Source organism: Vombatus ursinus, unplaced genomic scaffold (assembly GCF_900497805.2).
Source record: "Vombatus ursinus unplaced genomic scaffold, bare-nosed wombat genome assembly UNPS02014941.1, whole genome shotgun sequence".
In the NCBI taxonomy this organism is placed as follows: Eukaryota; Metazoa; Chordata; class Mammalia; order Diprotodontia; family Vombatidae; genus Vombatus; species Vombatus ursinus.
This window is the reverse complement of record NW_020954719.1, coordinates 1,717,221-1,740,321: the sequence shown is the minus strand read 5'-3', so window position 1 is coordinate 1,740,321 and position 23,101 is coordinate 1,717,221. Positions and strand designations below refer to the sequence as shown.

The window sequence follows — 23,101 nt, the reverse complement described above, 5'->3', positions numbered from 1 at the left end:
TGTCATTTGGGAGCTCCTAAGATTTTTTGGACAGAGATCTGATCTATGCACAAGTAAGATAAAGGGTGACAAGATAGATTAGAGGGCTCCGCCTGGAATCAGGAAGACCTGAGTTCCGATCTGGCCTCAGACACTTACTAGCTGTGTGACCCTGGGCAAGTTATTTAACCTCTGTCTGCCTTAATCCACTGGAGAAGGAAATGACAAACCATTCCAGTATCAAGATGATGCATTATACTGTGTCAGGCACTGGGAATAATATAACAAAACAAAAATAACAAAACAATTACAATAATAAAACAAAAAAAAATGGTCTGTGAACTCAAAGAGTTTACATACTACAAGGAATATAATATACACACAGGTAATGTTAGGTAATATGAGAAAGAAGTGGCAACTAGCAACTCAGGGAAGATTTCACAGGGGAAGCGGCCCCTGAGTTTAGTGTTGAAGAAAAAACAAATATTCTGAGAGGAAGAGAGGTGGACACTGCATGCACAGGGGATGGCCTCTGTGAAGTCATGGAGGTAGGAAAAGCATGCTGAATTCAAGAAGGGGCTAGTAGTGCAACTTGGGTAGAAGGTAGACTGTGTGAGGGGGAATCATGTGAATTAAGTTTAAACTGTTTCTCAAAACTGTTTTAGAGACCCACCTGCAACAAATTAGCATGTCTTTTTCTATTAGCCCCTCCATCTATAACATTTCTCTATTTTATGATGATTAATTTAATGCATATTTTTTTTGATTATTACTGATTTTGAATAATTCTTCAGGTAGTTATTGAAGAGGTCATATATTTAAAGCTGGAAGGGGACTTAGGCCGACCCCTAATTTTATAGATGGGAGACTGAAGCTCAGAGAGGTTAAATGACCTGCTCAAGGTCACACAGGTGATAAACAGCAAATGAGATTTGAGTGGGAGACTGAAAACGCATGAGAGTAAGGAGATGATTGCTGAAGCAAGGTCTTTGAGAAGGCAGGGCAGGATCAAAGGTACAAATACTGGAATTAGCAAGGAGTAGGTTATCTCCTCTGAGATAGAAGGAAAGGAAGAAAGAATGGCTGCTGCTGCTGAGAGCTTCTGAGGAATGGAGAAGGGCAGTTGAGAAACTTTCTATGTGAAATAGAAAGCTCAGTGTGTGAGCGCGCACACACACACGCATGTGTGCATACATGTGTACTTGATTGTATGTGGAGTAGGAAAGTGGTTGATGACTTGAGAGGTGAAAAAAGTTTTGGAAAATTTCTCCCCTGATAAAATATAAACTCCTTGAGGGTAAGATCTGTTCTGGGTTTTTTTTGTTTTTTTTAAATCTCTAGCACCTAACAAGGCCTGGCCCATAGTATGCATTCAGTAAATTTTTGTTGATTGATTTTTAAACAGTACTGTGGAGAATAAGATAAAAGAGTCAATAACAGTAGAATAGAAAGGCTGAGTAGCAATGAGAGACCAGCTGAAGATTTTCGTGTTTTTTAAAATTTCCTTTTTTGGATGGTTCAGGTTTCATAAATAAATACTGCTAATTACTTCTATAAAAACTATTTTTAAAGAGAAGAGGAAAGCTCAAGCTTTTCTAAATGCTACTTTATCAATATAGTAAGCCAGAATTTTCCTCTCCGATTAGTGTGGGCCTAAAACTAGAGTCTAAAAATGAGTTATCAAATACCTTAACAAAGAATAGGCAAAACCTAGCTATAAGGGCCAATCATTCTTTAAAAGTGTTATTCTGAATACACAGCTGAGTAGTTCTTTATAACCTGGGCCAAAGCAAGGCCTACATAGTAAGCCACTGAAAATACATATAATCTCTATGCTTATATAATGTAATCATATTTCACCACACTGTAAGTTTTTTTAAAAATAGGAAAAAACCCTTTCAAACTGTTGAAAATCTAGCTAGTTATTTGACTAACATCAGTGTGCATGCTATTAACAGCATACAAAGTGGGTAATTTAAGAACAATACTTTTCAGATGAAAGGAAACACCCAAAGTGGGTTGACACTTTGAATACACCTTATGTGGAGAATGAATTGCTTAATAGTTTTAAAAGGCAAGAAGAGAGCCTTCTTTAACGTTACACATTGGTTAATTAACAATTAAGAATCTCAAGGACTATAAATTCCAACTCTGGCATAAATTGTTACGTGGCTCCAAGTAAATTATTTGTGCTTTCTGTATTTCAGTTGTTCCATTCATAAAATCAAAAAGGAACTTTGAGATCAGACTTATTGATTAAACAGAAAGTGATTGCTGAACCAGTCACCATCAATAACTGAAGAGCACAGGAAAGGTACAGTGAGACTAGAGAAGGGCAAATGTCCCAAGTTTCAAGAAAAAAAAAAAAGGGAAGAGAATGGATATATAGTTTGGTGAATTTCATTGCTTGCAAAATTTTGGAATGTATTTTTGAAATGATGCTTAATGAACATCTAGAAAAGGAGAATGGGTGATCACAAATTGCCTCATGCTTCTGTCAAGAAAAGAACATACAGAGAGGATTCTGGGAAGATGGCAGAGTAGGTCAGAAAATTCCAAGCTCTCAAGATTTCCCCCACAACAGAGACAAAATAGCACCTCAGGGCGAACAAAATGCAAGGGGGGGGGCGATGTAAAAATAAATAAGAATAGGAGCACAACAGGGATCTTCCTGGGACAATTCGAGAAGATTAGAAGAAAAATCCCAGGACAAGATTTGGTCCTGGAGAAGAGTGAAAACCTCCAGGCTGGCGGCAGAGTTAACAAGTGGCAAGCCCTGGGGCTAGCTGGTTTGGGAGGCTGCCTTTGGAACTTTTACCCCAGGGATAGTGAGGGAAGTTGGGTGTCTGAGCCTGAGAAGATGGAAGGAACCTCTGCTGACAAGGAACACCAGACCCACCTATGCTGTGGAGAGTGGCTGGGGTGAGAAGGAACCAGCACATGCCTGGTGAATGCAGAAGCAGTGGGGCAGAATGCCCCTGGCTGTGGGCGCTTACAGGAGGCTGGAGGTTTGGCTTTGGTTCCAGGCTAAAGGGGAGAACTGAAGATCTGGGGCAAGAAGCACCATCCCTCATACCCCAGGGCTAAAGATGATTATAAAAATTAAGCTGTTACTACAAAAAATGCAAAGGCAAAAGAGAAAGAATCCAATCAAGGAAAGCTATTATGGGAACAGAGAAGACCTGCATTCATCTTCAGAGGAGGATATTGAAGCAAAGAAACTCCCTTCTACCCCAAAAAGTAATGTCAAATGGTCACCTGTTCAAAAAAGAATTCATAGAAGAACTTTAAAGACTTTAAAAGTCAAATCAGAGAGATGGAGGAAAAACCAAAAGAAAAAAAAAAGAACAATCCAAGAAAAACAAGAAGACTATGAAAGGAAAGTCAACCAATCAGAAAAAGAGATTCAGAAACTTTTTTTTTCTTTTTGGTGAGACAATCAGGGTTAAGTGACTTGCCCAGGGTCACACAGCTAGTAAGTGTCAAGTATCTGAGGTCGCATTTGAACTCAGGTCCTCCTGACTCCAAGGCCAGAGCTCTATCCACTGTGCCATCTAGTTGCTCCAAGATCCAGAATCTTAAGGAAGAAAATGACACCTTGAAAATCAGAATTGGGCAAGGAGAAGCCAGCCAAATTACAAGAGATCAAGAAATAATTAAACAAAATATGAATAATGAAAAAATAGAAGAGAAAGTAAAACATCTATAAGATGTTTTTCTTATAAAGAAAAACAACAGATCTAGAGAATAGATCAAGAAGAGAAAACATAAAAATAATTGGATTAACTGAAAGCTATGATCAAAAAAAGAATCTTGATACAATAATACAAGAAATAATTAAAGAAAATTGTCCTGGAAAGTAGAAATAGAAAAAATCCATTGATCACCACTTCAAAGAGATCCTATGAGAAAAACTCATACGAATATTATAGTCAAATTCCAAAACCCCCAGCTCAAGGATAAAATATTAAAAGCAACAAGAAAAAAAGCAATTTAAATATGATGGTGCCACAAACAGAATCACATAAGACCTAGTAGCAGAGACATTAAAGGACCACAGGTCTTGGAAGATTATATATCGAAGAGCAAAAGAACAGCTTAGACTGAAAATATCATACTCAGCAAAGTTAAGTGTAACTGTGCTTGGAAAAAAAATGGATATTTGATCAGTTGTCAGACTTTCAAGATTTTTGTTAAAAAAAAAATACCTGAACTTAATACAAGATCTGACATACAAGAGCCAAGAGAAATATAAGGTACATGCCAAAGACTGGTTACAAGGGATTCAATAAGGACAGACCATTTACTTTTTATATATGTAAAATGCAAAACATATGTCTAAGATTCTTATTAATAATTGAAAGACTGTGGTAGACCTGAGTATGACATGACTTTAAAAAGTAAGATCTGAGTATGATATGATTTTAGAAAGTAAAACCATTTAGGAACAGCTAAAAAGAGTAATTATTTTATACAAATGAGGTGCAAGAGGAAGAATCAATAGAGGGGAACTAGATGGGGAAGGAGGGTTGGTAGTTCTGGTAACCTACTCTCATTGGGAATGGGTTTAAGAGGGAACAATACATTTATATTTAGAAGAGTATAAAAGTCTTCTAAATTTAGAAGAAATAAAACTGTGACTTGATACAGAGGGGGGAGAGGACAAGGAAGGGATCTCTAGAGTGGAGGGTGAGGGAATAGGTTATAGGGGGCTATAAAAGGGTGTTTAGATTTATGGGAACAGGAGGATAGGGGAGGAATCCTTGGAGGGGGTAGGCTAGGTAACAGAAGGGCAAGATAGCAGGTAGAAGTAAAGTAGAGAAATCAGGAGGGATAGGAAACAAGAGACATGCACAAACATAAAAACAAAGATCAGGAGTAGAATTTGGGAAAGTATATGCCTATATATGTAAGTATATGTGTATATATGCATGTGTTTATGTATATATCTATAGAGAAATATATCCGCACTAAATTGTAGCCTTGGGGGGGGAGGGAAAAAAAAAACAAAGTAAAAAAAGTACACAGCAGAGAACAGAAGAAAACTTACAAGGAAGCAAAGAAAAGATGGACAGCTCTCAACATAATACAGTATTTCTCATAAAGGCTTTCTTGAAACGAAAATTTATTGTTACATATTTTGAAACCTCTCCTATGTTCTGCTATGCACATGACATGCTTTTTTTTCTTTTCTTACTTTGTAATTAAGTTCCAATATTTAAGTTTATGATATTTTTTTTTCTTTTTCTTTTCTCTATTCTGTATTTATGTTCTGGTATTTGAGACCAAAATAAAATTCAATTAAAAAAAAGAACATACAAAACACATAATTTCCTGTTTTGACAGGGTTACTAAGGATCATAGGAATTCTGTAGATGTAACAACTAAATTTTATTTGCTTTTTTCTTTCTTATTATGAACTTAAGTACAAATATTTTAAAATATAAAGAACAGAAAGGAGATATGTAAAATTGTGAACTTTTAAAAAAGTTGATACTAAATTTGAAAAGTTAACAAAATTCTGTTTGTTGCCCCTTCTAAACTTTTTTTTTTGTGTGTGTGTGTTTTAAAAATATTTTATTGATCTTTTTCGCATCTGTATCATTAGCCCTGGCTCCCAAATAGAAATCCTTCCTCCTTTAGCAAATCTGTTATCCTTTAACAAATAATAATCAAGCAAAACACATCGATCCACTGGCCATGTTTGAAAATGAATGTCTCATTCTGCACTTCTTGTCATCATATCTCTGCCAAAGGGCAAGAAATATCATTATCAGGCTGTTGGACACACAATGGGTTATTAAGCTGAACAGAGGTTTAAGTCTCTCAAGTTGTTTCCTTTTTTTATTATTGTGTTTATTGTGTAAATTGGTCTGGTTCTGATCATTTCACTCTGTATCAGCTCATACAAAACTCTTGAAGTTTCTCTGAATCCATTGTATTCAGTATTTATTATGTTGTCATAATATTCTGTTCTCTTTTTTTTCTGTAAAGGCTTTTCATAGTTAACTAGTTCCCTTCCAATTATAAGGGCATTGATTTTATTTATGAAAATGCTTTTAAAATTTTATGTAAAAATGATTCATTTTATCTGCTATGACCATCTTTATACCTTATTTAGTTAAGAATCATCCCTCCAGCCATAGCTGTGTGATGTATTTCCTTCTCTAATTCTCTAATTTTTTTTTATAGTCTGACCTTTTATTTTTAATTCATGTATACATTTGAATCTTACTGTGGTATGTACTAAGATATTGGTTTAAACCTAATTTTAGCCAGAAGGCTTTTTAGTTTTGACAGTAGTTTTGGTCATAGAGATTTCTTAGGGGAGCAGCTAGGTGGCACAGTGGATAGAGTACCGGCCCTGAAGTCAGGAGGACCTGAGTTCAAATCCAGCCTCAGACCAAACTCTTGACACTTCCTAGCGGTGTGACCCTGGGCAAGTCACTTAACCCCAACTGCCTTAAAAAAAAGAGAGAGAGAGAGATTTCTTAGCCCAGTGGTTGGTGTCCTTGAACTTACTGAACACTATGCCACTATATTCAATTGCCTCTGGGTCTTATTTACCTAATAATCTGTTTGCTTATCAACTTTTCTATTTTTTTTTAAACTAGCATCAAATACTTTTGATGACTATTGCTTTATAATTTATTTTGATACCTCCTAGGCACTCTTCTTTCTGGCTTCTTTTCACTATTTTCTTTGAGATTTTTCAACTTTTGTCATTATTTTGTCTAATTCTAGAAAGTCTGATTGGTATGCCACTAAATCTATAAATCAACTTAGGTGGTACTGTCATTTTAATTTTCATCCAACCATGAAGAATGACTGTTGCTCTTTTTTTTTTTTTTAAGGCAATTGGGGTTAAGTGACTTGCCTAGGGTCACACAGCTAGTAAGTGTCAAGTGTTTGGTGTGAGGCCAGATTTGAACTCAGGTCCTCCTGACTTCAGGGCCAGTGCTCTATTCACTGCGCCACCTAGCTGCCCCTATGAATCACTGTTTTGCTAATCATATGTTTTCCTTTATTTCTGTAAAGGGTCTTTTATACTTGTAATTACATCCTGACTATATCTTGGTATGGTGATTCCCAGGTAGTTTATATATTTTGCAGTTATGTTGAAAGTAATTTCTTTTCCTACTTCATGCTGCTGGTTTTGTTAGTGAGCTATAGGGAGGCTGATAATTTTTGTTCATTTTGTTTATTTAATATCCTGCTGCTTTACTAACATTATAATTGTTTCAATTGGTTTTAGCTGAATCTCTATGATTCTCTAAGCAAATGAACACTTCATCTAAAAATAACAATAATTTTGTTTCCTCTTTGCCTATGCTTGGATCCTTCATTTTCTTTTTCTTGTCTCATTGTTATAGTCAGCATTTCTAGAACTTTGTAATTGCAATGACCATGGATGGATTTCCTTTAGCCCTGATCTTGCTGGAAGAAACTCCAATGTTTTGGTAAAACCATAGCTCATGGTTTTAGAGAGATACTATGTACAAATGCTCCATTTATTCCTATGATTTTATTTTTAGTGATTCGAATATAAATGAGTACTGTGTTATATCAAAATATTTTTTGTTTTTGACAAAAATCTCGTGATTTTTAATTGCTTTTGACATTAACATGGTTTGTTACATCTGTAGTTTTCCTAATGTTGAATCAACCTTGTATTTCTGGTACTTCAAACTAGTCAATCTAGTCATAGTGAACAGTGAATGAGTGAAAAAGCATTTAAGCACTTAGTATGTGCCATCCTTGATGAAAATGAATATTTTTAAGTCAATGATTCTCCAAGTGCTTCAATATTTTAACTTACTGTTGTTCTGTTCAACTAAGGCATAAACTCTAACCTAAATTTTGTGCCTTTGTTTTACTCTTTCAGTTAAATTTTGTCTTTTGTCTTGAAGACTATAAAATTGTAAGGAAAATGGCTTGAAACAGAATTTCAACAAGGAGGAAGAAGCTCTGTCCTTTTTTTCCCTCTCTTACTTAGGTAATTAACTAATAAATTTGCCTCTTACAGATCTGGCTAAAATTCAGAGTACTAAGTTTTTGTTCCACAAAATTTAACATATATTTTTAAAAACTATCTGTTTTTTTTGTTTGTTTGTTTTTGTTTTTTTTGGTAAGGCAGTTGGGGTTAAGTGACTTGCCCAGAGTCACACAGCTAGTGAATGTCTGAGGCTGGATTTGAACTCAGGCCCTCCTGTCTCCAGGGCCGGTGCTCTATCCACTGTGCCACCTAGCTGCCCCTTAAAAGCTATCTGTAATAGTTCAACATTTTATATACCAAAAAATAATAATAATAAATAAAATTGGGATGTTTACTGCTTACTTTACAAGGTTGTTGTAAGAAAAATGCAGAGTCTGCCTTAAAGTGCTACATGTGAATTACTGACTTGTGTTCAAAGAGAAAAAGGGAGAAACTATGCTGCTGGCATGTATGAAATTAACTAATTATGTTTTCTAATCAGAAGAGAATAATTTTCTATTCTCTCTACTCACTTACCAAAGTCTTCTTTCTGATAAGTAATTTAAAATTTGCAGGTAATGCTTAAGGTCTTTCATTAAGGACTAAGAGGCAACTTTTAAAATTTTCTTCTGATTCAACCAGCCCTATCAAGATATCTAAATATTATAGGACATAAATTGTTAAATGCATTTAGGTAAAATGTAAAGAGAACTGAAGAATCATTTTCTTAAAAACATTCAGTTTGATCAAGGGTGAAGAAAGAGGTCTTAGTCACTGCCAAAACAACTCTTTTTAAATACTTATACAGATTGTTTTCTTTGTTGCTAGAATCATTTTCCTTTCTAAAGTGATAGAATATCCATTTGGACCTTTCTAATGTGCAATGTGCAGAACACTAATGTGCTTCAGGAGTGGTGAAACAGATTCAATTGAAATGATTCTTTAATTAGAAATTAAGTTATTTGTTTGACTATGAACTCTGTTTGGTTATCGGTCCTGGTGTACTGTTATTCTTAAGATGAGATTATGAATAAGAACCAAATTTGTTGGAAGGATCTTAGAGGTTATTTGCAAATGATCTGTGATCTCATTGTTTTGGGAATTCCCTTCAATGAGGCAGACTACTCTTGCCTAGGTCCTCCCCTAAGTTTGACACAAGATGGTCCACTTGAAATGCTAGAGGACTTCCTTACTTTCTCCTGACCTTGAAAGGGCACTGGTGGAGCACTCTGTCCACTTGTTAGCCTTTGTGTTACGTGACTAGCCTATGTTCATTTTCTACAATACAATTCATTAATGACATCTTTTACTCCTGTTCCGTGGAGTTTCTCATTGTTTGTACATTGTAGCCTGCTCACACCCATTGTATACCTCTCATTGCACTCGTTTTGGGGACACTCATCTCATTTTTTTAAGGCAGTTGGGGTTAAGTGACTTGCCCAGGGTCACACAGCTAGTAAGTGTCAAGTGTTTGGTCTGAGGCTGCATTTGAACTCAGATCCTCCTGACTTCAGGGCCGGTGCTCTATCCACTGCATCGCCTAGCTGCCCCCACTCATTTTTAATTTTTCAGAAGCAACTATATTCCATGTTTCCTTGCCATTTAGCAACACTGGTAGAATATTAGCGAGAAAAAGATGGCCCTTTACTATAATGGGAATCTTGGGGTCAGTAAGGAGCTTCGCAATTTGCTGAAGATAATTCAGCCTGCACTCTCATTCATGTTCAACTCTGGACCCAACTCATTAGCCACTACTATTTGTCCCAGATATACATATTGATAGACAAGTTCTATAAGCTGTCCATCCAAATTCACGTTAAAATCTGGACAACATGCATTTTTACAACCATTTGGTCTTTTTTATGTGAAAGGAATGACCAAATTCATTTAATTTCTTCTGGAATGCTCTAGGATATTCTGGGGCTTGATTGTAATAACATAATGTCACAAAAAAAAGAGTATCTGGAAGAATTCACTATCCACAGGGATCCTCTTTGATCCAGATAATGCTGGATCTCTTCCCTCACAGTGTCAAATACCTTTGTCAACATATATCTCCTTGTTTTATGCTTTATCTGATACTGAACAGAGGTGGTTGAACAAAGATATTTCTCTTATTATATCTTCCACAGAATCTTGAATGATATTGATGTATCTAGGAAACTTCTTGTAAAAGAGGCTGTGAAGTGGTGTTTTGTTCTACTGAATCATATGCTTTTCCATAATCAATAAACAATAAGAAAAACAAGATATTCTATTCTATTTTTCAGTTAATTGTGAAATGGTAAAAACCCACTCCACCAGCTCCCTCTTATGCTTATTGTCTATTGCTGACCATCATTTGTGAAAGTCATTTACTCCCTACTAATAAGTGAAAATGCCTTTATAGATAGATGACAATCAGAAAGATTTTGCATAGATGGGAAATTAGGCATATGGAACAGGAATTACTGATATTCTCTTGTTCTTATTTGGGGGGGTACTAATAGAGTCCAATATTTTTTGGTTCAAATACTTTGTATATATCACTCTTTTGATGTCCACAACTGTGTTGCCTCCAACGCTGATCTCCATAATTGGTACTTGGTCCATCATCATAGAATTTCTGAGTTAGAAGGGACTTCAGTGGTTGTCTTGTCTGACCCATACCAGAACATATACAACAAGTGGTCTCTAGCCTCTAGCTGAAGACTGCCAAGGATGAGGAACCCACCATCTCTTAAGGCAGGCCATTCCTTCTCCACCAAAATCTATAATTACTCGATTAAATTACAGGGTTAAATTGTTTCAATTGTACACTAAATCTTTTTCTCATGAATTTATATTTGTTAATTAATTAATTAATTAATTTATTACTAATTCTGACTTTAGTTCTTATGAGTTGATAGTTTAACTCTACAGACCGTTGACTCAAGCACAATTTCCATATCAATAGCAAGTACTTTTTTAGTCTGTTAAAATATAATCTATTTCTTCCTTTATATTTGTGGTTTGTCCAACAGTTACCAATTCTTTTCCTCAAAGTACTTGTGATATAGAGGCATGAAGCTTCCGTGTAATCTAGAAATCTTGGACCATTCTCATTATTTCTTCATAAACCACATTTCCCCCAATATTCTTCCTATTCTCACCTTTTCCCACCTTTGCAGTAAAGTCAGTGTATGTTAGTTTAATCTGCAGGGTCTTACATGTCATTAGCAGAATTTCTCTACAATTTCATCATAGCAATTGATGCCAGTGCAAAAACAATTATTTCCTTGGTGGTCTTTTTGTAAATACTTATCATTAGTACTGCAATGATGACCAAATATCCTATAAGATGCATTTCTTGTTGTCTTTGGGCATGTTATAAAACCCACTCCACCAGCTCCCTCCTATGCCTATTCAGGGAGTCTATATAAGCCATTCTTTCTTTGAGAACCCAGCGTCACCTCCCTAATACAATGACACATAGGAACAAGACTTGGTAGAGAATTTAGTCCAACATAGAGCTATTCCTTCCAACTTATAAACTTACTATTAAAAGCTTTTAAAATAAACATAAGGAGGACTGATCAAAGTAGATTCAGAAACCTAAGTAGAAATCCTTCATGCACAGACTTTGATATGTTTTAAAGACATATAAAGGAAAAATAATTCTTAAGTAACAATGATTCAGACTTCAAAAAAAAAAAAGTTATCCTAACTTTCAACTATCTGTACTTGGCTTCTACCTCTTCTTGGTAGAATGATTATTTTACCAAAGGAAAAGTTGTGAAAAACCTACCTAGACTTTGGAGAATTCCTAAATATTAGGCATAACATTTGACTATTTCAGGAAAACCCTATCCATGCTTGACTTCACTCCCTACTTTCTGACAAAGCCTCCTTGATAATTGCCACACCTTTTCCCTTCCTCTGTCACCTCCAAATTCTGAAACTGAACCATGATCAAGTTAACTCTGCCATTGTTCTTGCATGATATGTTTCGATCTACTCTCCCTTTAGTCCCTTTTACCATCCTTATAATTTCCCAGGCCAAAATGCCTCTCCTTGGCCACTACTCACAAATATGTGCTGTTTCCCTTTTAGAAAATAAGCATCTTGAGGGCAGGCTTTTGTATTTGTATCCCCAGCACTTAGTACAATGCTTGGCACACAGTAAGAACTTAAATGCTTTTTCATTCATTCATTGATTAACAACAGAGACATAAATTTTATGTTGACAACAGTAAGCAGTAAGCTAGGACTGAATAATTTTCAGGTCACAAAGAACAGAGTCTATCTCTGGGTCACCCAAATACCTCCTATCATCTGACAAATTTTGAAACCTTTAATTTACTATATCTTATATTACTTGTGTGAAATAGAGGGGAAAGTCAATTCCCCTTGCAAGAGACAAATTCTATTTTTTTTAAACAGGGTTTAATGCTACCTGCTCTATAAAGGAGATAAGACAAAACAAAACTCACCTGGGGATTCTGTAAGGTGTTCTTGATTCTCTTCTCTGTCTTGATATTGAATTAAATGTGACCACAAAGCAGACTTCCCCTGAAAGCAAGAGTTTATGAAATGATTCATCAAAATAACTCATATTTCAACAGCATTTTGAAAGACAGAGACTAGAAATTCTAAGAGAGGTAAGGAGCAGTATGTGGTAAGCTGTTTTGTTATTTTCTTACGGAAGAGTTAGGCATTGAGGAAAATTTAATGAGGCTTATATTCCATTTGATATGATACTTTCTGGAAAAAAAAATGGCTACAACCTGGGAAAAAGAAAAGAAAAACCTTGGATATCAAGCAACAGATCAGAAAATCAGGAGGTGGTCACTTCTGATCTTGAGTCATAAATTTTTAGTGTAATACAGGGACTTATCATCACTTGCTTTCCTTGCCTTTCTTCTATATCTCTTCCTATTGACATATTTTTCAAGGCCCAGCTCAATTTCTGCTTCTTTCAAGAAGGCATCTTATGTCTCTCACCTTGGTAATTATTCCCCCTTCATCTCATCTCAGTATTAATTGGTATCCTTATGCACTTGTCATATTTTAATTTGTAATTACATTTATCTTTCTTTACTAACATCCCACCCTGATACCTTATTATGTGACCTAGGTTCACAAAAACTACAAAATGACTGTAAGCAAGCTTTAACAGGGTCTATCAAGAGAAACAGATTGAATGTCTGTAATAGTGTGATTTGATCACAGCAACTCTCAAAGGCCATCTATTTAACTGTAAAGGGGCTGCAATATCATCCACAAATAAGTAACTACACTGATTATAAAGTTTCTCATTTACCTTTTTATCTTCCCAAAGGCCAGCACAATATATGGTGTTTGTTGAATAAATGAAATTTCAGACTCGTTAAATAAATGTTATTTAGATGACAGATTTTATCAATACAAACTATAACGACTTAAATGTGTGTGCGTATGTGTGTGTGTGTGTGTGTGTGTGTGTGTGTATTTGAAGTGGGAGAGAAGCCTAATCAAGAGAGGTAAGAGAAATCAGAAGAGAAAAACTAAAAGGATAAGAAGTGAGAAATTAGTTGACCTTTTCAGTTTCATTTAGGTTTGCCTGTTCTCAGTGTAGAAAAAATGCCAGTAAAGTTTCCCTTAAGTAATGTCAGATAGTCATTCACCAATTCACCAATCACCAAGTAAACAAACACTGTGTGGATTGACATAACAGGTATAGAGTATCTCTCTACGTATTTTCAAAACAATTTTAAGCTTTTTTTTTTTTTTTGGTCCAGGAAGCAAGATTTCTGAAAGTGCCTTTGGTTAACAGGTATATTTGTTCTTCAATGAATGAAACATAAATAGTAAATAATAACAACACACATCTAGTAATCTTTTTAAAATTGAAAAGCCCCAGTTCATCAATAGTGCTTTTAATTACTTGTTGCCATGACCCATTTTTCCAGTAGGTTTTCTTTTATCCTGGAGTTTTAAGTGGCTCTTCTTAGTATTCCCTACCTGCTTGATCTGAAGGCCATGGCTCCATATTCTTTCCAGCAGGTCACACAGGCTGGCAATTAAAGTGTTCTCCTCCAAGCCTGTTATATTTGCTTCCCCATGGCCAAGTTCCACTGCTTCACGTCCCATTTTTTCCACCAACATGCGTTTTGTCTGCAAATACCAGTTATACTCAGTATTGCTAGTCCCAGCCACAAAACCAAAATCAATCAAATAAGGGATTGGGAAAGCTGAGTTTGTTTTTTCCTTATTCTCACACAGATATGATACCAACTTTGGGCATGTTGTATAATCCCTGTGCATCTGACAATTAGAGCAATATCATCTTAGCTACTTTGCAGTGAGTAAGAAAGACAATGTGCTTGGGAAGGAAATAACCTCTATTAAGCAGAATTTTGCCAAAAGATTCCATGTACAACTGTAATGATATGAATTGTTCTTTTCATAACACTGGGATATGGCATCAAAGAGCAAAAAAATCTCTCAGTCATCAGAATTTTGGAATACAAATAATTGTCGGCATGTCAAGACCCCAGTGACATGATGATATTTGGGATTAGTTTTGGCTAAACTTGAACAAAAAATTATCACATAAAACCCCTGTTTTTTCATGAGTAGATTAGCTTTCAAATTAGCTAGGCCCTTTGATTTTCTTCCCTATTTTTGTTCCCCATTTCATCATATATTTGTTCCTAAGCACTACTTAAAAAAAAAAAAAGAACAGAAAGTGTAAAGAAAACAATTTATATATGCTTTAGTAGTTCTTGGAAAAAACATGGTGAAAGGGGACATTAAAATTATCAGATGAAATGAAGTTGGGGCGTCATATATAGATTTGATTTTTTTGGAGCTATGCTCTTCAGTGGGTGGATAACTGATATCTGATGTGTGTAGCATACAAATACATGTGGGCTAAGAGGTACAGATAGACATATGCAACCACAAAATAATATTTTTTTTTTACAAACAAAGGCATGATGAGCTTCTTTGGAGTAAAGAGTTCCTTCTGGGGAGCAGTGGGAGAAAAGTTTTATGGAAGAAAAGCTTTAGGGGATGAGGGGTCAAATTATGGAAGTTCTTAAATGCCAGGCTGAGTAGTTTCAAATTGATCATACATGTCACAGACCATAAGGGAGTCCACGGACATTTCAAAACAATAGCAACAGCTAGAAAATAGCTGATCACATAAAGATTTTTAAATGAAACTAAATGGCTTATAAAAGGATTGCAGCTTTGGTTTCATATTAACAATAAACAGAAACACATTAGAGTGAGAGTATGCATAATACATACCTTCATTCTACATTCTTTTAGTAAGCCTTCTACAAATTTCCAGTTGGTCTGAGCTATCACTGCTGGAGAGAGATCTGACAATTTGGGTTGTCTCAGATTTTTTCCCAAACTCCTTGCCTCTTGCATATATTTCTAAAAATCAAACAGTATTATGAATGCATCAGCATCAGTCTATTGATCTTCTTACTTACAGGCAAACAAGCGTGGAAACAAAGAGGGTTCAAATATGGTTGTATGTGTACATGCACAAAAAGAGTGACATTTCATTATTTTTTCATTGACATTATTATTAATAACAATAATTCATATTTTTATGGTGCTTTATAGATTACAAAGTGATCTCACAATAATCTTGTGAAGTAAGTAACAATAAGTCATCTTACCTCCATTTCACAGGTGAACGAACTGAGGTTTAGAGAGGAACCTCAGTTCCTATGAGTCACACAGCTAGTGAAAGAGGGAACTTAGCCTTGGGTCACAGGACTCCCAAGCCTATCACTTAGTCTGCTAGGATGATGTCTCCAAGACTGATTGAAATTCTGCTTGGTTACAACTTCCAAAATGGGATGGAAAATAGTATTGAATATTATTGAAGCCACTTTTCTGCTAAGATTTCAAAACACTTATACATCATTAGTGTTATTTATCTTAACAATATTCTTATAAATTAGGCAGAGGTATATAGTTACTCATTCTATTTTATACACGGAGAAAATTAAGGTACGAAATCATGTACCAAAATGCAAGGTCATAGGGTCGTAGCTGGGACCAAAATCCTTGTTTTAGGAATCTAAAACTAGAGCTCTACACTAAACAGTGACTCTCAAATCTCTTTGGTTTATGATGGGACTGCCCTTTGCCCTGTGAGATATCAAGGCTCATTATACAAGTAACCTGTAGCCTGAGGCTTCGTTCTCTTGCTCCTTGTTAACTGCAATGATCTGAAGGGTTGAGAAGGGCACTGGGTCATCTTCCCTATTATACTGAACTTATTTTAGGAAAAAGTAATATAATAAGTACTATGGACTAGAAATTGGGAGACCTAGGTTCTTATTCTAACTTATTTACAAACTATGGGATCTAATGAAGTCTTAACCTCTTTGTCTTATAATTGGAAAATGTGTATATTAAATCCTATCTATATCTTTGGATGATTCTGCTTTGAAATGTAGTGTTCTACAAATACAAGGTATAATGAACAGTAAATCTCCCTTCTCTCTATTACCTTCTTTCCCATATTTTCCAAAAGCCCCCCTTGCCTGGACAATGGGATCCGATTGCATAACTTCTTATCTGGATATCAAATGCTACAGTAGCGGCACAATAACTCTACCCAAAGTTCTCAAGTCCCAAAAGTTTCTAGAAAGAAAATCATTTGGTATGATCGAGCTAGCCTGAATCTCTGGGGTTTTTTCCCCTCCTGTACTGGCTGGTAAACTTCATGTACATACCAAAACATTCTACTGTTATAGTCCTATGCAGCAGGCATTTTCCTAATTCAAAATGCAAACAGTCTGAAAACCATGGTTAATAATTTTGTTGTATTACATTATGCTGTGGTGCCATCACAGAGGGTGTGTGGGGGCATTGGGAGGGGATAGGAGAGGGAATGTTTTCACAGATACAAAGGTGGATATAAATGGTTTTCCTCTAATTTAAGGGCAGGATTTGAGATTCTATGTGAATATGTAATAAATTCTTTGAAGTCTATGTAAATTTAAGGTACAGTTTTCCTTAGGAAAAAATACAAATCAGGATAGAAACTGGTCATATGCTGTTGCCTGGAAATGAGATTGGCTAATTCTACCTGCTGTTTCTCAGTCATACAGTTTAAAAGTCTCTTTCATACTTAAATTATATTAAAGACAAAGTAAAATTAAACTTTACAAATATCAACTCTTATTCATCTTTTTAAATTCCATACTAGAGGTCAAATGAGCAAGGGAATATTGTGAGCAGGACAAAACTAATATTACTATGGAAATTAAATATGTAAGTTATATAGATAACAACTTTAAGATTACAATTTTTAAATGCATAAAGTTAGGAAATGAAAATAGCAAAGTGCTACTGTGAGAACCACAGCATTCATGTTTCTGAAAACTCAAGCTTACATTACATGTGATTTGGTGGGATCTATCTATATATCAATCATCAGATTCTTTCATCAAACTGGATAGCTAGCAACATTATATGAAATGTGCATTACTCCAATCTTGATAATCCCAAAAGAGAGGACTAAAAACTAATAAAGTGAAGACAAAGGTATGGTTTCTTATGATATTTATAGAGGAAAAAAGTAAATTTTTATTTCCTCTTCCATCTTTGAACCATACAGAATACTCATTTCTTTGAGGGTGGGAAATTTGCTATTTTTTTATATTTGCTAAAGCCCAAATCTAGAAACTACCAAATCCTATAAAATAGGATAATTTCTCTAAAAAGACTTGTTCCCTTTTAAGAAAAGGGTTCTCCCCAACTTTTAACTAAATGTCATACTCTTCCCCAAGGCTGAAAATTTTAAATTCAGAAAATAACTTGATTAGTATTTCTTAGAGAAATTTCATCTTTCTTACCATTTCTTTATTAAATCAGAACTAAAAAGTAAAATGAAAAAGTTTTCATACATAGAGAATATACTCACTCAGTTGAATAATTTTTTGTGATTTTACAAAAGGAATAAAACTAGTCTTAAGGGTAAAGAAATTGCTATCAGATAGATACCAGACAGCATAATAAAAACAGGTGCATCTCCAAGAAAAAATCACTAATACGAAAAGATCATATGCCTTATATTTGGTAAAAAAGAGAAGAGAATAAGAAAATGCTAAAAAAAAAAAACAGCAAAAGAAAGTTGGCAGCAAATGGAAAGACAGCACATTCCTATTTAAAGTGAAGTGAATAGGCAAAGGGTCTAAAGACACTAGGGCTGTGTGCACTCAGGTACATGCAAGAGTCAAAGATCTGGAAAAACAGCTTTCAGCCAAAGGACATACCAGGCAGCATTCAGAGAAGGATTTTTTAGGAAGTTGTGCAGGAGGAGGTGGCCCCTGATCCCACTCCCAAAATGTCTTGTAAATCTGACAGATCAAAAGTTCCTGGGAAGGCTAAAAGGAGGTAGATATGCCAATTCCAGAACAGCAAGAAAGAGAAAGAGAGAAGAGACAAGCAAAAGAAGCATGCACATGATCTATTCACAGCATAAAGAAATGGGGAAGAGGGGTGCATACAGGATCATGGATAAAGAACACTGAAGAGGCTATGCTGGAATTGACAAGCAGTGTTTCAAATAATATTTGCATGGTCACATGAACAAAAGTAATAATAAGGACTTAGCAATGATACTATTTTGCTTTATTTCCACACATTTGGATTAAGAAATAGTTAATAAGTCTACTTTAGCCACTTGTTTATTTTTTTTCCTGTAAATCACACTTGAAATGTAATTATTTAGATATTAGTGATTTATGGTACATGATAATTTTATTTTCAAGTAGCACAAATAAAGCATAAGAGTCATGATTATTGTTAACATTTTTTTTAAACACAATACTAGGGAGAAAACAGAAAAGCAAGAGAAAACATGAAAAATGATGCTTACAGGATCACAGGCATTTCTGAGTCATTCTCATAAATTAATCAATCAAGGGGCAGCTAGGTGGCACAGTGAATACAGCACCAGCCCTGGAGTCAGGAGGACCTGAGTTCAAATCTGACCTCAGACACTTGATACTTACTAGCTGTGTGACCCTGGGCAAGTCACTTAACCCTGATTACCTCGCAAAAAACCCTCCCAAAACAAACAAAAATAAATTAACCAATCAACATGAATTTACTGAGTACCTTGTTGTTTAGTTGTTTTCTATTGTGTTCAACTCTTCATGAACCCATTTGAAGTTTTCTTAGCAAAGATACTGGAGGTGGTTTGCCATTTCCTTCTCCACCTCATTTTACAGATGAGAAACTGAGGCAAACAGGGTTAAATGACTCACCCAGGGTCACATAGCTAAGTAAGTGTCTGAGGTCAGCTTTGAACTCAGGAAGAAGTCTTCCTGACTTTGAGACTGTTATTCTATCCACTGCACCACCTAGCACCTACTATGTGCCAAATGCTGAGGATATCATAAATGTCTAAGGTTTTTCTTTCTATGTGAAATATATTGAAATAAATTTGGCAAGAACTTCTGTCTCTACTTGAGGTTTTTTTTTTCCACTTACAATGAAAAAAAAATTTAAATAAAGAAGAAAAAGAAAAGTTTTCTTTTTTCCATGTCAAGCATGGGTATAAAATATTTTTTAAAATTTTAAATTGCTTTTTAAAAAGAAAGAATATATATTTTGGTTAAAATACATATGATTATGTAATAAGTACTTGGATAAACCGATATCAGGCATATATGTAGAAAAAAAAACACATTACATATAAATGCTGAAGGACAAGAGAAACTGAATGACTCTGAATTCTTTAACTCTGAGTCTGAGGCAAAATTTGGAAGTAAATAACATACCTCCTTTAAGTCATTGTCTAATCCAACATGTTCTGAATGCTGTCGTAGGCGATCTTTCCTACGCTGAGCTGTGGCACTCCGACTAACCCAGCGACTGAAATAATTACATTCAAGAATTTTTAGGTTAAAACAAAGTAGTGTTTCCATTTTTAGTAAGGAAAAGAAATGATCTAATATTGAAAATACAGTATTTTATGACTACTGGATGCATTCACTCATTCAATAAGCATTTATTAAGTACCTATGGAGTCAGTTACACACTATAATGATGTTACAGATCATTATATGTGTACACAATACATACACATATGTAATTTTTAATGATAATGACCTTGTACATTTATGTCATGAGTCCATTTGGAATTTGTTGTGGCATACGTATAAGATCATACACAAAGAAGCACATATATTCTGTTTGATGCTTTTGGCCTTTATATCAGAGTTGTTTCCCACCAATCCACTCAGATCCAGAATGAACCCTCCTTTGTAAAAAATACAGAAATCTTTCTGGACAAGATACATAATAATATTTCAGTCTATTAGTTCCTTCTAATGCTTGTTGACTTGATTCTACTGCAAGAGGGGCATGTTTCATTACCTCTTCTTCAGTACCTTCTTGATGTGTTTTTTTGAAAAGTAATATTTTATTAAAACATTATGAAACATCAATACAACCATCTAAATTTGTTTAGTAACCATTTACAGTTACTTTAAATGAATAATATACTTTTTTTTCTTTTCTGTCCATGGCAATTACTACCTACCCAACGCTATTCTTCAACTTCTGAAGTAGAAGGACTCCCTTAGAAGAAATACACATAATCAGGCAAAACAAAAAACCCCATGGACCATATCTGAAAATACAGACCTCATTCCGTACCTATAGACCAGGCCTGCAAACCCTATGGCTTGCCAAAGGATTTTGGGTGGCCCTCTAAAAATTTAGATGAAAACATCCTCTACATTTTTCATGGGCCACCCAAAATCCTTCGGTATGCCCGTGGCCGCAGGTTGTGGAGACCTGCTCTAGACCATAGGTTCCCAAAGTGGGCAATATCAACCCCTGGGGGGGGCGCTGGAAAGATCCAGGGCAGTAGTAGTAGCCTTGGGTGCAATGGGGGGGGCATTGAATAAAAATAAGTGGATGGTGGAAACATAAGGAAAGAAGAGAAGAAAAATTTGAAAAACCATTCATACATGTTTCATCTGTAACAGAGTTAAAGTCATAGTGATTATATTATTTTCTAAATAAACACACAAAATGCAAGTTATAACTGATCAGTGGTCAAGTCTGCTGACAAGTCTTAACAAGCAAGTGTTGCGCATTGTCGAGAAGTTCAGCATGCATCAGCGGGAATGTGGGTATATAATGACTTGTTTACAATACAATATTATACAGTTACATGATGCAATATTGCATCATTAAAATTTCAATGTAGGAAAAACCCCATAAATTTACAATAAATTATTAAATTAAAGATGTGTCACTTTTTTTTTTTTTTTTGGCTAGGCAATGGGGTTAAGTGATTTGCCCAGGGTCACACAGCTTAGTAAGTGTCAAGTGTCTGAGACAAATTTGAACTCAGATCTTCCTGAATTCAGGGCTAGTACTCTATCCACTGCGCCATCTAGCTGCCCCAAAATGTGTTACTTTAAAAAAATTTTGTATTTTTTGGAATGATGCAAATTAAAAAAAAAAACGTTAAGAGGTTAAAGAAAGCAGATTGCAGGGGGGTGCTGAGTAATTTCTTTTTGAAAAGGGGGTGATAGGCCAAATAAGTTTGAGAACCTCTGCTCTAGACCATCACCTCTCTGCCAAAGCATTTTACATACAATTCTCAGTTTTTTGAAATTATTATTTGGCATTGCTTTGGTCAGAATTCCAAAGGTTTTCCAGAGTTGTTTCCTTTCACATTACTGCTATGGCTATCACTTGAAATGTTTCTTTGGTTCTGCTAACTTCACTGTGCATCAGTTCATATAAGTTTTTCCATATTTCTCTGAAACTGTCCTACTTCTCATTTCTTATAGCACAAATTCCACACAATTTGTGATACCCACCAATGAACACTTATTTTGTTTCTACTTCTCTGCTATAACAAGAAGTGTAACTATAAATATTTAGTTTCATGCTGTTTGAGAGAATGGTTGAATCAATTTATAGCTCCATTAATAGTGTCCTAGGGTGCCTGCCCTTCCACAATCCCTCAACATTTGCTATTTTACTCTTTTATCATCTTTGCTAACCTGATGAGTGTAAAGTAGAACATTAAAGTTGTTATCACGTGCATTTTTTCTTACTAGTGAATTGGAACATTTATATATAGTTATTTTTTCAAAATCAATTTTTAATGATAGCTTTTGTTTTTCCATTATCTAAATTCTAAGTCCTGTATCCCTTTCCTTCTCTTTCCACTTGCATAAAGTTCTCCTTTAAAACAAGGATTTTTATTTTTTAAAAAGGAAGAGAAAAAAACAGCAAACCCAATCAATACATTAAAAAAATCTAGTAATATTTGCAATGTTCCATACTTGTGGAACATCACCCTCCCCATTCTGCAAAGGAATGAGGAGAGTTTTCTCATACTTCCTCTCTGGGGCTACCTTTGCTCTTTTTAAAAAATATATTTATTTATTTTGTTTTCAACATTCACTTTTATAAGATTTTGAGTTTTAAATTTTCTCCTCCTCCTTTCCCTCTCACCCCCAAGATGGCATGCAATCTGATATAGACCATATGTTTACAATCATATTAAACATATTTCCACATTAGTCATGTTGCAAAGAAGAATTAGAACCAAAGGGAAAAACCATGAGAAAGAAGAAACAAAAAAGAAAAAAGAGAAAATAGTGTGCTTCAATCTGCATTCAGACTCCTCAGTTCTTTCTCTGGATGTGGATAGCATTTTCCATCATGAATCTTTTGAAATTGTCTTAGATCCTTGCATTGCTGAGAAGAGCTCAGACTATCAAAGTTAGTGATTACATAGTGTGGCTGTTACAGTGTACAATGTTGCCCTGGTTCTGCTCACTTCACTCACCATCAGTTCATGCAAGTCTTTCCAGGTTTTTCTGAAGTCCACCTGCTCATCATTTCTTATGGAAAAATAGTATTCCATTACATTCATATACTACAACTTGTTCAGTCATTCCCCAATTGATGGGCATCCCCACAATTTCCAATTCTTGGCCACAAAAAGAGCTGCTATAAATATTTTTGTACATGTGGGTCCTTCTCCCATTTTTATGATCTCTTTGGGATACAACCCTAGAAGTGGTATTGCTGGGTCAAAGGGTATGCAATTTTTATAGCCCTTTGGGCATAGTTCCAAATTGCTTTCTAGAAGGGTTAGATAAGTTCACAACTCCACCAACATCCCAATTT

General features: G+C 35.2%; 1 protein-coding gene across 1 annotated transcript in view; it reads right to left on the bottom strand.

Annotated features, from left to right (window-relative positions):
- Window positions 1-23,101, bottom strand: part of DENND5B (DENN domain containing 5B) — a 197,427-nt gene that overhangs the window by 38,919 nt on the left and 135,407 nt on the right. Inside the window, exons 8-11 of the mRNA XM_027844379.1 lie at window positions 19,717-19,810; window positions 15,209-15,340; window positions 13,916-14,068; window positions 12,406-12,484 (exon numbers count right to left, since the gene is read on the bottom strand). Of these exons, the coding sequence (XP_027700180.1) occupies window positions 12,406-12,484; window positions 13,916-14,068; window positions 15,209-15,340; window positions 19,717-19,810 (458 nt within the window). The remainder of the gene's footprint in view (window positions 1-12,405; window positions 12,485-13,915; window positions 14,069-15,208; window positions 15,341-19,716; window positions 19,811-23,101) is intronic.